Source organism: Colletotrichum jinshuiense, chromosome 2 (genome assembly GCF_051148585.1).
Source record: "Colletotrichum jinshuiense chromosome 2, complete sequence".
NCBI classification, from domain to species: domain Eukaryota; kingdom Fungi; phylum Ascomycota; class Sordariomycetes; order Glomerellales; family Glomerellaceae; genus Colletotrichum; species Colletotrichum jinshuiense.
The window spans coordinates 3,233,735-3,246,831 of record NC_139309.1 but is presented as its reverse complement, the minus strand read 5'-3'; the positions used below and the strand labels follow the sequence as shown (position 1 = coordinate 3,246,831).

At 54.0% G+C, this 13,097-nt stretch overlaps 3 protein-coding genes across 3 annotated transcripts; all 3 read left to right on the top strand.

Annotated features, from left to right (window-relative positions):
• Positions 1–2,738: 2,738 nt before the first annotated feature.
• On the top strand, positions 2,739–3,851 carry EsH8_II_000879 (humps family-domain-containing protein; the record flags this gene model as incomplete). The annotated part of the gene is made up of 1 exon (XM_083264177.1): positions 2,739–3,851. One exon carries the CDS (start codon positions 2,739–2,741, stop codon positions 3,849–3,851), a length of 1,113 nt encoding a protein of 370 aa, XP_083121499.1.
• Positions 3,852–5,902: 2,051 nt separating this feature from the next.
• Positions 5,903–8,373, top strand: EsH8_II_000878 (Zn(II)2Cys6 transcription factor; the record flags this gene model as incomplete). The annotated part of the gene is made up of 5 exons (XM_083264176.1): positions 5,903–6,064; positions 6,132–6,866; positions 6,920–7,077; positions 7,135–7,665; positions 7,716–8,373. The coding sequence occupies 5 exons, from the start codon at positions 5,903–5,905 to the stop codon at positions 8,371–8,373; spliced, it is 2,244 nt and encodes a 747-aa protein (XP_083121498.1).
• A 2,016-nt stretch (positions 8,374–10,389) lies between these two features.
• Positions 10,390–12,685, top strand: EsH8_II_000877 (uncharacterized protein; the record flags this gene model as incomplete). Its single annotated transcript, XM_083264175.1, has 6 exons — positions 10,390–10,662; positions 11,047–11,214; positions 11,283–11,330; positions 11,397–11,682; positions 11,797–12,518; positions 12,578–12,685. The coding sequence occupies 6 exons, from the start codon at positions 10,390–10,392 to the stop codon at positions 12,683–12,685; spliced, it is 1,605 nt and encodes a 534-aa protein (XP_083121497.1).
• Positions 12,686–13,097: the final 412 nt, after the last annotated feature.

Genomic DNA, 13,097 nt, shown 5'->3' with positions numbered 1-13,097 from the left:
CCTAAATACTGTCCTCCTTCTCTATTTGATGGCATGACGACCCGACAATAAATATGACCTCGAGTTCGGCGCATACACACAGTACCCTACCAGCGTATGCTATGCCCCACGGCAACACCCACATGTGCCGGCATTTCCTACAACTTCTTATCTCAACTACACGTTGCGTGCCAGAGGAAGAGCTAGACACTCGTGACCCCTCAACCTCGCTCGTCGCACCTTGTTCCCTACCAACTCAACTCGGTAACTGCCACTTATCTTGGAGACTGTTCTCTATCTCTCTGCGATAAGCACTTTGCATTGCTGCGCACTCGAATTGCCCGGCGCGACGCCCGGCAAACATCCAAGCACAGTCGCTAGCCACGGACACAGACAGTCATGCGGGCTCTGTTCGGCCTCTCACGTTTTACGGTCCATGCCTGCCCGAGAAAACTACAACAGCCAGGCACATGTTTTAAGGCTGGGTTTCCAGTCTTGTCTTCCTCGCAATTTCGAGACCTTGGTTTGACATCGATTTCGAGAATGTGTCCGTCATCAACCATACCTCCGCCTTGCTGCCTTGCTATCGGCATAAGCCGTTAAGCCTGGCTACGGAAGGGAAATGGACCACAGCCCCCCCCCTTCCTCCCAAAGTAAGAGGAAGCATGGCTGCGGGGAAAGAGCACACACTGTTCTTTGGCTCATCGGACTTCCCGTCTATTCCTCGAAATATGGCATGAGAGGACCTTAGCTGGCCGATAAGATCCGGGGGCGGGTACGACATTTCATAACCGCCCGCCTCAACTCGACCGGGTTATGAAGCCATGTTGCCCTGGTATGCGACGGCCACAGCTCCCGGGCCCAGCCTTCACCGTTTTGTGGTTCAAAAGGCGGGTAGCCACACTCCACAAGGCACTTGTTGCTGCATCCGGCGTCGAGTTTTGACGGCTGCGGTCAAACACGTGCTCAGTCACCCAGCCACTGGATCACCAATCTAGCTCGGCTGACCTTCTATCTGCCTTCGACCCTCGATTCTCTCTCACACCTAGCAGTGTAGATGGTCTACCTTCCAGGCCTGGCATGCTTTCGCCCTCACCCCGTCAATTCTCCATTCTTTGGCAACCGACCAACCGGACGATTCGGATTGGAGCGAATCGCAGCGCAGCTCACTGTAACGCCGGCACAACCGCAGACATAGGATTGGTGCAGTCGGTCGGTGGATGGCCTCCGGTCTACAACTTCAGTTGCGGGCTGTGTTATAATGCACACTGAGGGTTGCTAACTCGCCGTCGCCGGTCAATGTTCCAACGGCATCGGACCCCTTGCCGCCAGGGTTACACGTCACACTTGCAGGGTCCGGACGAGGAAAGAAAAAAATACTTTTTGCCAGACCTTTGGCCTGTTTCCAGAAACGTGCAGCAGGGTGGGTAGGTTCGAGCCCATCTCATCTGGTTGCCCATGCCATTTTTGCCTTTGGAGATCGACTCAGGTATTCTGCCTTTAAGGGATGCTACAGCTCGATCTCGCTCCGTGTGGGCTCTTATGGAGCGCGCCGGTGCAATTATTTTCGCTCGTCCCTCAACTTTCTGCGCCACAACGGTGAGGTGGTGTGATGTGAATTGTAGTCGGTCCTGGATTGATTCATTTCGCTTCACTAACCGTCGGCAAAGAAGCACACCTGTCTGCTTGGCAGAAGCCTCTTGGATTGGAGGGCAACAAGGACTGGTCCGCTTGCCGGGATGCCACATGGAAGGTCGGCATGCCTCCTGTTTTAATTAGCCCGCACCAACACGCCTTACCTTAGTCCATTCAGGGTACCGAAGGAAAGGCGTCGGGATCGTCCAGCCCGGCCAAGAACGGCGGTGTCCCTGGCCACTCCGAATCCGATCCCAAAACGTACCAACCAGAGAGCAGAATGAAATGGCAGACGGACTGCGAAAGTGAACAAGAGTGCGAGCAAAACAGAGGGACAAGGGGCGGAGGCCCCGGCTTTGCCCAAATTACTGGCGGAGGTGCCCTTGATGTATTTCATCAATGCCGTGCCATATCCAAGGGCCTCTGATCCCGCTTCCCCTATTGTTCCTGTCGGCCACTCCTCCTTTAATTGACTGGAGGATTTGATCTATGCGCTTCTGTTGGCTCCTGTTCCCTCGCCCCAAAGCCCCCCCTTCCCGTCCAATCTCCTCCTGGGTAGGACATGCAGAACCCCTCCATGCCCCCCTCGTCAATTTTTTAGCCCGCCGCACTCAGTGTGTCTATCTAATCTTAAGCGCACCCCCACAGTCACATTGCACACATCGACCTCACTAACTTATTATCTGTTTTAGTCTTCACTAAAAAAGTCCAGCCCACCTAGCCTTCCCCCTCTCTTCCTTTCCCTTTCTGCCTCATCCACCGACCGGGTCTTGTCTGTCTCTCCCTCACGTCGCGTTCTCATCGAACAAGTCAAGACCAAGTCAAGATCAAGCTCACACGGCACTCAACGGCCAGAGCTGAACGATTGCGCCGCCCGCTGGTGTTCTCTTACAAAAAAACAACCCCCTGTCTCGTCATCTCGTTACTTCAATTCCACCCCCGTCCTGTTGGCCCCCCTCCATCCGCCTCACCACGACCAAAGAGGCCTTCCCTTGTATCTTATCCTCGCAGTCAAAAGGCCTACTTCTAGGGCTAGTTGGTGTACTCGTTCAATTCCTGCACAAGCTTAACGTCCTCCGCGCACACTAGGCTGTTGTGTTGAAAGAACAGAGATATCTGCCAAGATGGCCTCTCACGGTACATTGAAGGCGACTTTCGCCAGTCGAGCCGAATCGGCGTCGCACCCACTCACGGCTTACCTTCTTCGATTGATGGACTTGAAAGCGTCCAACCTTTGCCTCAGCGCCGACGTCCCAACCGCCCGAGAACTCCTCTACCTGGCCGACAAGGTCGGCCCGTCGATTGTTGTCCTGAAGACGCACCACGACATTGTCTCCGGCTGGGACTACAACCCCCAGACAGGCACCGGTGCAAAGCTTTCAGCGTTAGCTCGCAAACACGGCTTTCTCATTTTTGAAGATCGCAAGTTTGGTGACATTGGCAACACGGTTCAGATGCAGTACGTCGCCGGCTCGGCGCGGATAATCGAATGGGCTCACATTACCAATGTCAACATGGTACCGGGCAAGGCCGCTGTCACAGCTCTCGCCGAGGCTGCGGCGCGGTGGCGGGAACGGTACCCTTATGAGGTGAAGACGTCAGTCACGGTCGGAACGCCGAGGTCAGAGAGCTTCGATGAGTACGAGGAGGACGCCAGCAACGGAGATGGCCAACACCATGCAATGGGCGCAGGACGACCAGCCGACATCAATGGACGCAAGGGTAGCATCGTCTCCATCACAACCTTGACCCAGCATTTCGAGCCGGCCCCTTCTCCACGGTTCCCGAGAAATGAATCCCACAGCTCCGACGAAGTATTGTACGCCGGTATCGAAGAGGCCCCCATGGACCGTGGCCTTCTCATCTTGGCGCAGATGTCGAGTGCTGGCAACTTTATGAACAAGGAGTACACCCAGGCCTGCGTCGAAGCCGCCAGGGAGAACAAAGGCTTTGTCATGGGCTTTGTGTCCCAGGAGAGCCTCAACACCGAATCGGACGACTCCTTTATCCACATGACTCCTGGTTGCCAGCTGCCTCCGGAAGGTGACGAGGAAAATGGCGGGGTTGCGGGAGACGGCAAGGGACAGCAGTACAACACGCCCCAAAAGCTAGTCGAGCTCTGTGGTACTGACATAGTCATCGTTGGACGCGGTATTCTGAAGGCGGGCGATCCCCAATCGGAGGCTGAGAGATACCGCAGGAAGGCCTGGAAGGCGTATCTCTCGCGAGTAGCGTAGGCGACTCTTCAATCACACCAAATCAATACCCGGGCGTGTTTTTCCGTGTTGTTTTCTGGTCGTATCGACGCCAGGGGCTTTGGGTCTTGCTTGCAAGCATACTGCCGCTGGTTTACGCATATCGGTTTGTCATGATGTTCATGTCGTAAAGAAATGGGGGCAGGACTCGGCACTTGGGCGGATTCTTAGACGGGGCTCGGTGATCCGGGGCGGGCTCGGTACAAAAAAGAGGGCCGGCGTTGACGATGAACTGGGTTTTACAGATATAGGGCACGCGAGTGGATATTCGCCAGTTGATATATCACCGAATTAACCGTCTCTGCAACATCTACTATCTTCGCTCGATCTCCAGTTCTTCTGCAGACGCTCTGGATCGCGGGCGGCCGACCGTCCATCAAGGGCCGCGATTCACTGAGGCTCGTCCTTTCCTCGGACAAGGATGGCGTCAGTGATCGGCAATTCAAACCATGTGCCTGGGTCGCCGTTGATCGCAATCTGGACCCGACCCGGACAAGCTGAAGGCGGGTAGGTTCACAACATAGCGTACGGTATGCGTCATCCTAGCATGGTTCGACGAAGCATGGCACAGACAGGTTAAACCAGGGAAGAGGAGAGACAAATATTTGGCAGAAACCATGGGGTACGGGGTAATGGGCAACGGTAACACGGCCGAAGGATATAACAAGCTCCAACTCTGATCGGAGGCGAAGGTCTGGTGGGCGAGGTTCCCCGGAATGCAGCATGTTCTCGAGAAGCCACGAGATTCAAGAAGGCTATCCCCTCCCCCAAGACGCAGAACTTTAAAGTCTAGCACAGCAACGTTGCCGCAAGCGCACAACAGGGACAGCCAGGCGTGCGCAGTCGTCCTGACTTCCAGACGACTCCGAAGGCATTGGTGCGACGAGTCCACGAGGCATGGCCGTGGGTAGGTAACATGGCATTTTCGGCGTGCGTGCGTGCGGGCCCTGTCGGCGCCCTGCCGGCCCTACCCTTTCTCGTGCGTATCCTCCTCCACCTCGGGACTCTCGTAGGCGAACGCGAACGTTGCGGAAGCCTAGCCGCCTTGACCTGCAATGTCTGTGTGGCAATGCTCAATCAGAAAAAAGGCGGCCGGTTCTAAGTTTGCTAGGAGGCTGAGAGGGGAATCGATGTCGGCGAAGCTGCTGAACGGCAAAGCTACGGCTAGCACAGCTGCATGTATGCCAGGAATAAAATAAAGGAAACCCAATAAATAAATAAATAAAAATAAAAATAAAAAGGGCCAATCGAAAATAGCAACTAGCTCTTTTCGGAGCATTGATGCGTGATTTTGGTCGGGCCGTTGTTCGTCGGTGTCGTCAGCATCTGAATGCTGCCGTGTCTGTCAAATGTGCCGGGACTGCCTTGCGGGGTTTAAGGATCGTCTTTGACGAGTTTTTGCCCCGAGCTCTTGGGATACCCTTCCTGCAAAGGGTAAGAGGTAGACCAGCTCCCGGCCCCACCGTCGACCGACCACATGCCTTGCCGTAGCGTAGCGCAACGCAGTGAGAGCGCCTGCCACTTTGGGCCCTGGTGTATGTATGGATACGCATGCCTTCCTCTTCCCAGCTCTTGCTATTATTGTTCCCTGCTACCTGTTACTGCTTGTTGCTGCTTCTGCGCCCTGCAGTACGAGCTAGCCCTGCTCCAGTCCAGTGTCACTGAGATTTGTTCGCGGCGGGTCCTGCTACTTGATTTTCCCACCTTTGCTTCCGTAATCATCCACCTCAACGACCACCACCCCAACGAACATCGATCGAAACTGAGGGTGCCGTCTTTTTTTCCCCTTCCCTGGCGTTGCGCCTGCCTGCGCGCACTTGCCTAGACACTTTCGACTGGATCAACCAAACCCCGAGCCTGCGAGACCTCGACCGTCACCGTTTGCGAATCGAACATCTGACGGTCCATACCGACAGGCCCGAGGCGACGAAGCTGACCACTCGAGGAAGTCGTACCGCCCTTCCCGCAGACACAACGACACTGTCTTCACCACGCACACCCAAAGAGGATCCCGCCAACGAACACGGCCGACCATGGCCGACGATCGCCGTGACAGCTCCGAAAAACTGCCGCCGGCGCAGGATGGACAGAACCAGAGCCCGACCCAGACCCAGACAGAAGACGCTCGGCCGCCCCCCAAGAAGCGCAGGCGAGTCGTAATATCTTGCACTGAATGCCATCGACGGAAACAGAAGGTTGGCGCCCCCATTCAACACCGCTTCATGTCCAGGTCGCCAAGGGTAACTGACTTGCCTCGCGCAGTGCGATCGAGACCTTCCATGCGCCAACTGCAAGTCACGCAACAAACAGGACGCTTGCAAGTACGAAACGGGCGCGCCCACAGCTAAGGAACATCGCAAGGCCGAGTCCGAGGAGGGAACCTCGACGCAGATCCAGAGCCTTTCCAATGCGGCCGCGAATTGGGGCTACTCCCATGCCGGGGCGTCTACACTCGGTCTGATGAGGAAGATTGAAAGCGCAAACGGCGACGGGTCACTGTCGCACCTAAGTGGCGCAGCCCATATCGAGGACCAATTCGCAACGAAGGAACGGTACAAGTCTTTGATCAGACAACTACCGGCGAAGGGTTACATCGAAAAGCTCATCGAAGTCTACTTCCGCGAGTTCAACCACCAATACTATGCCCTCGAGGAGGACCTCTTCATGCAACAATTTGCAGAATGGAACAACATTCCTTTCAATGTGCTCTCCAACTCGGGACCACAAGGCCTCTCGCCCGATCTGAGGGTCTTTCCCGCCCTGCTTTTCCAGGTCTTGGCGACGGCCTTGTTGATTTTGCCTGAAGGGTCGCATGAGTTTTACGAGCACCTAAAGTACGCCGGGAACATGACCTTCGAGGACCTTGCCGCAGACTACAGCGAATCTGGTGTGGGCATACTGTCGTTATTAGGCAAACGACAGATAACACTCACGACGGTTCAAGCTGATTTTCTTCGAGCCGCGTTTCTCAAGTACATGGCCAAGGTCACTGAATCGGTAGGTCGCTCATGTGCGCAACGACAGGTTGTAGAAACTAACTAAGGTCGCAGTGGCACGCCATTGGCAGCGCTATTCGAGATGCCCAAGAGATTGGCATGCATCGCGATAGCCTGGATCCGCAGCCTACCAGTGATACAACCGAAGATGTGCTGGAGAACATGTGGCTGATTCAGAGGAGACGAAAGTTATACATGGTTCTGATGACATGGTAGGCAGTTACCCAGATTCAAGGAGAGCAGGACATGACTCAACTGATACCGGACAGGGACATACACTGTGCGCTTGTGCTGGGACGCCCTGGCAGCATAGACTGGCGTATACTTCCACCAAGTTTACCGATCGATGCGCCTCCACCAAAAGATCGTCGCAAGACGCCCGTTGCGCCAAGGGACGATGAAAAGGACCCCCCAACGCCGTTGACCAGGGGCATATGGGCATTCAAGCTCGTGGGCCCGATGCGTGAGATTCTTGAGTTGGAACAAGACGGGCCGTGCCCGAAAGACTATTCCAAGGTTGAACGGGTACACCAAATGTGCCTGGAACTGGACGAAATAACGCCTGCCTATTTCCGTCTGGAGAATCCAGATAGAAGGTGGGACGATGATCCGTCTTGCTACTGGCTTCAGTCTGTACGCTTCTATCTGCCGCAGATGAGTCTGTTCAACCTGATGGCGCTACACAGACCGTACATCTTCAACAGACAAAAAAGCCGGACAGAAGCACTCAAGGCGAGTATCGAGATGCTACACCGTCAGATGCTCACATTTCAAGGCCTCGACGCTGGCTCGTGGCGGAAGTAAGTCTCATAGCCGAAGGATTCGGCATGAAGCTAACAACCATGGCTAGTTTCTCGCTGTTCTTCGGTAGCTTCGATGCTGTGGTGCTCATGGCATCGATATACATCTTGTTTCCCAAGGAGAACTTGGAGATGGCCGGCAGCGCCATGCAGCACTTCCACTGGACAACGGAGAGGTTCGAGGCAATGCAAGAGAGGAATCCTCTGGCGAAGGCGGCGAAAGGTGTCCTGCAGGCGATTTTTGCTAAGTTTAAGAAAGCGGTAGGAAACCCGGCGCCACCACCGAGCCTGTCGAGCCTGGCATCTCAGACACCGGCATCGACAACAGAGAGCAGCAGCAGTCTCTCCGGCCGCGGGTCAGTATCGACGGCGACAGCGGCGACGGCGGATACCCCGGCGAGTAAGAGCAGCACAGTGGCGACCCCGACATCACTGCCAACAGCACCGGATTCATCGTCGTACCCTCTACCATCATCACACTCGGAATGGACCATACCGAACAGCTGGGACTTCACATCGATTGCGCCGCTATTCCCAATGGGAGACCTCATATACCACGATCTGAACGGAATACCAGAAGACGGGTCTTTACCGGTATGGGGAGCGGCGACCCCGCCTCCGCCAGCAGCAGGAACGACGTTTGAAGGAGATTTTGGGAATGACAGCGTGTGGAACTTGCTAAACCAGTACGACCCGACATCCGTTTGAACCCCCCCCATATGGAAGACTGAGGAAAGATGTTTGAACCGGACAGAAACAAGAGACAAATAGGAATATTTGATTCGGCCTCGCTCGTCTAGCTTGGGGAAACCCCTGGAAGAGTGAAGAAGAGCTCGACCGACCCGACAGCAAACGGCAAGTTGTTCTACTTGCAGTTGCAGACAAGGGGAGACTGCACAAGCAAAGGGTTCGCTTTGTGGCGGCGGCTGAGCACATGCCTTTGTAGTGTTGCCATTGGCTGCATTTATTGGTGGGTTGAATTGGAGTGCGTTCTCACAGGTGATTTACCGCTGGAGGGCCTCCCCCTGTCGCGATGGAGGCCAGTCAGAGGCAGACGGGGGATCTCCAACATGTGGGGCAGGCGACATGGGTTTAGCGCCAGCGGAGATGGAGGAAGCATCTCAAATGCCATCCAGGACAATTCAGTCAGCACATAACTACGACTACTGTAGCTACGTGTAAGGTACGGAGAGGATAGGTTTACATACTGGGAACGTAAATTTGAAGAAGAAAAAACTTGCTTTTACAACCAAATATACCCATGAGCTAGCTTCCTGTTATTCAACTTGAAGTTGCGTGAATTCATAGTTTAATTTTAAGAACAAGTAATCCGGAACACCGTAAATGAGCGGGTGCCTTAGCCAAAAGGTACCGGCGACGAAGTCAATGTCGTATCTATGCAACTGAGACGAAGGTGGGCAAAATTTTTGTCAGTTTTGATAATTTTTTTTTCCGGGGTATAAACCAAGCACGGAACCAAAAAAAAATCAATTTACGCCAGCCAACGCGTCGTGGCGTGCCAAACATCTCATCGGGCACTTGCTTTTTCCTTTATTCTTTCCGCTCTTCTTTTTTTTTCCGTGTCAATTTTTTCTGCTCCCCCGAAGCTCTGGTTCATCAAGTTTACCCACGTCACTGTTTTCCGGCCCGGGACCCAGCAGACAAGACCTGGACAAGAGACAGGATCCTGCTTCACCGCTCCTGTTGGACATAATCGGGAAACAGAAAACGGGCACCATTAAACCAACCCCCGTTTGCTGTTGGACCGCAGATCCGTGGCTACTCTTCCTATATAAATCCGCAGACGTCTGGAAAGTCGAGAAGCCAACCAACGGATCATCATCGAAGCTGCCCTTTTAATCTCCCGGGCATCCACCGTTCGTTGACTTCCACCTTCGTCCCAGCTTCAGACATACATCATCCCATCCCGTCATAAACACGTCCCCCCTCCCCCCAAATCTCTTGTCGCTTTGCTTGGCCTGGCGTCGTTTTGCTGGGTTTTGCATTGCATCCATCCATCCATCCATTCATACACCACACCTTGCCCTTACCTTGCCTTACCCTGCCTTACCTTGCCTTACCTTGCCTTACCTTACCTTAGCTCCAGGTACCTTACCTTACCTTGCCTGACCGACCATCTTGACGTCTTCCCAACCGCAAGCCTACCTTCCCAGCTTTTTTACCTTATCCATCGCCGATCGACAGGTGTGCTGGTCAGGTGTCATCCTATCATTGCTGCACCTCTCCGTCTCTCTCGTCAATTATTACATTAGCTCGCTGCACGACTTTTTCCCACTGCAGCTGGCACAAAGCCTTGGTGTAAGGGTCAGCCACAAACTTTTCCTATTGCGCCTGCCCACCTGCCCAATCCACCTGCCTTTTGCACAAGCCTGAGCAATACATTTCACAACCACCACAACCTTTCACATAGGCAAGGCGCACTTTGCAGCGACAATATCAACAGCAGGCACAATCTGCCTAGGCGGCTGGACACACACACACACACACACACACACTACACAACTCACGAAGCACGAGCACAGAGAAACAGGCACTGTGCCTTTGTCTTCTCGCCTGCACCTTGGCGCCAATAGAAGCTGCAGTCAGTCTTCAGTCGACTTCTTGCATCTCAATTTGACGCACTAGGAGCATATTCGCCTCGATTATTATTATTTTCCGCTATTCCTTTATCGCGCGGCAGCTGTCCGGCCCAGCCAGCCCAAGATGCCTACCACCATCCACACGACAACAACCAGGGCCACCTCTGCCAACAACACAAACTCGACCCCTGTTCTTCCTCCGTACCTACGTACGAGCAGCCAGTCCCCGTTGAACTCCTTCCCTTTCTCTCCCAGTGTCGCCTTCCCCTCTGCGATCGGTTCTGGGACACCGAAGGAAAGAGCAGCTAAAATGGCCTTGAACACTGAGATTATGGAATTTGTCGGACGATATCAGACGTTACAAGGTTATCAGAGTGCCAGCGACCAGCTGATTAAGGTGGGTTCGCTTTCCGCTTTTTCCCTTTTTTTTTGGTCCCCCTTTCCCATTGCCATTAAGCTTCAGGCCCTTCCTGTTGTCTGCGTCTGCAGAGAGACCAAAGCTCCGTTTTCCCCAGCGTACCACGACAAAGCCCCCCTTCCCCCAGTTCCAGGCCCACCACAGCTGTCACGACTGGTGCGTCGCGGTGCTGCTGGTGATGATGCTACGGCACTGTGGCCGTTTGTCCATTCCCGCTTCATTGCGTCCGTCCCATTCCCATATGCATTAAACACAATGAACCGTTATTTCCTGCCAAACCCAATATACCCCTCTAAACAAGGTTAAGAGCCCTGCGGGGGATTTCACATCAAACTAACCTTATCTGTTTTCGCATTGCTGCAGGACCTTTTGATATATTGCAAAGAGCTGCAAAGCCAATATGGCGATGAAAACCAGATCCTGAAGCAGGAGCTGCGCAACACAAAGCTCGACCTCGAGCATGCCACGGCTTCCAGAAGAGAGATGCAGCAGGTGCTGCAGGAGCTTGATTATGATAATAACTACATCAAGGTAGAACGCGGCACCGCCTGCTGCGAAGCAGCTTGTCCTTTTGCATTCGGAGTGGCTGAACCTCGCAGAACCGCAATCCTTACGTCTTGATTTTGATTGATGGCGATGGCCTCATTGTACGCTCCCCTCCTACTCCTCGTTAAGTCTTTCGCGGAATGCTGACTCGAGCCCGGCCTTACTAGTTTCAAGAAAATTTTATTAGACAGGGCATCGAGGGCGGCAAACAAGCTGCCTACGCCCTACGATCCGCCGTCGCCGAATATGTGGGCAGCCAGTCGGGTGAGGTTGAGATTGTCGCCAAAGTGTGCGTCAACCTGTCGGGTCTCGGACGCGCCATGCGCAGAGATGGTTGCTTGGATAGCGAGGTCGACCTCAAGGAATTTTCATTAGGTTTCACCCAGGCCAAGGCTTCGTTTGATTTCATCGACGTTGGTCACGGTAAGGAGCGTGCCGATTCAAAAATCAAAGGTAAGCTGCCATGCAATCAGGCTGGCGCCCGCTCCCTCCTGCTGGTCACACGGCCAACAGAGCAGCCGGCTTTCGACGCCATTTTGATGGATAGCTGACTTGACCGTGCTCTAGAGGCTACCCGTTGGCATTTGCGAAATTATAATTGCAGACAGATTTTGCTTGGCATCTCTCACGATGCGGGTTATGCTCCGTTTCTTGACGAAATCCTCCAAGATACGGACACGCGTGCGAGAATTAGCATTATAGAGGGTGTCGCGACAGCCAGAGAGCTCAAAAACACCAACGTCCACATCCTCGACCCTCTGCCCGGCCTCTTCCGAAATCAGAAGCTTGTTGACCGAAATGGTGATCGAGGTGCTGAGGCGGCGTATGTCAAGTCGCCAGCAACGACGGCTTCGTCGCCTCCGTTGGCCGTATCCTCACCGGCTTCGTCTTCGGCGCCGACGTCTTCGTGGGCCGGTGTTACCGCCAAAGTCACGCCCCCGCCGGTAATCACCACCCCTCTAGCCAACAAAAACATCAACCTTCCAGTTCGCCAGGCCACTCAGACAAAGCCCCAAGCTCCTGCATGGAGCCCTGGGCCGCGCGGGCTTGATCCTCCCATTCCCATTAACCAAACCGCTCTGGATAACATTAAGAAACGGACGGGAAGAGACAAATTATGCAATAACCACTACCTCCGCGGACCCTGTGCAAAGGGGGACGAATGCTGCTTTGAACACAAGTATAAGCCCAACACGGAGGAGATCAGCGCCATAGCTCATTTGACTCGTCTCAACCCCTGTACCAGTGGTCAGGAGTGTGATGTGGAAAACTGCATCTATGGACATCACGTAAGTTGCTGGGCCGTCCATTGTTGTGAGAGCTCGTTGCTGACTGGCCGCCCACGCAGTGTCCCAGTGTGACTGGTAACATCTGCACGCATCCGTATTGCAAGTTTAAAGTTTCGGACCATCCACCTGGCACGAAGTTCAAGAATGCAAAGATAAACGAGAATTAGAGAAATCATTGAGACTGTTGGGAAACAAGCAGTTCGGAACACGGGACAGTAAAATGATGCTTGTCCGTTCACGCATGGCACAACGTGGGGAGGAAGTTGAGGGTTGCTTTTAAAGAGACAATGTGTATACCTGGACTGCTTACAGCCAGTCATAGAAGTGTAGCATGTGGGACAATCTCTACTGAGGCTACTTGCTTACTTTTCTAATGCTTGTCTGATGCATTTCGTACGACATGAGAACCGTCCCATCTTTCAACGCATACGCTCCCGGGTGTGACGTCTGTCGAGCTTCCCGCCTTTAGCTGCCCTGCGAACCCTGTCTGGCCGGTGGACCCCCGCTGCCGCGCCACTCGGCACCCCCACCACGAACCTTCGTTTCCCAACCCCACACATCTCTGCCAAAATCCCAGAG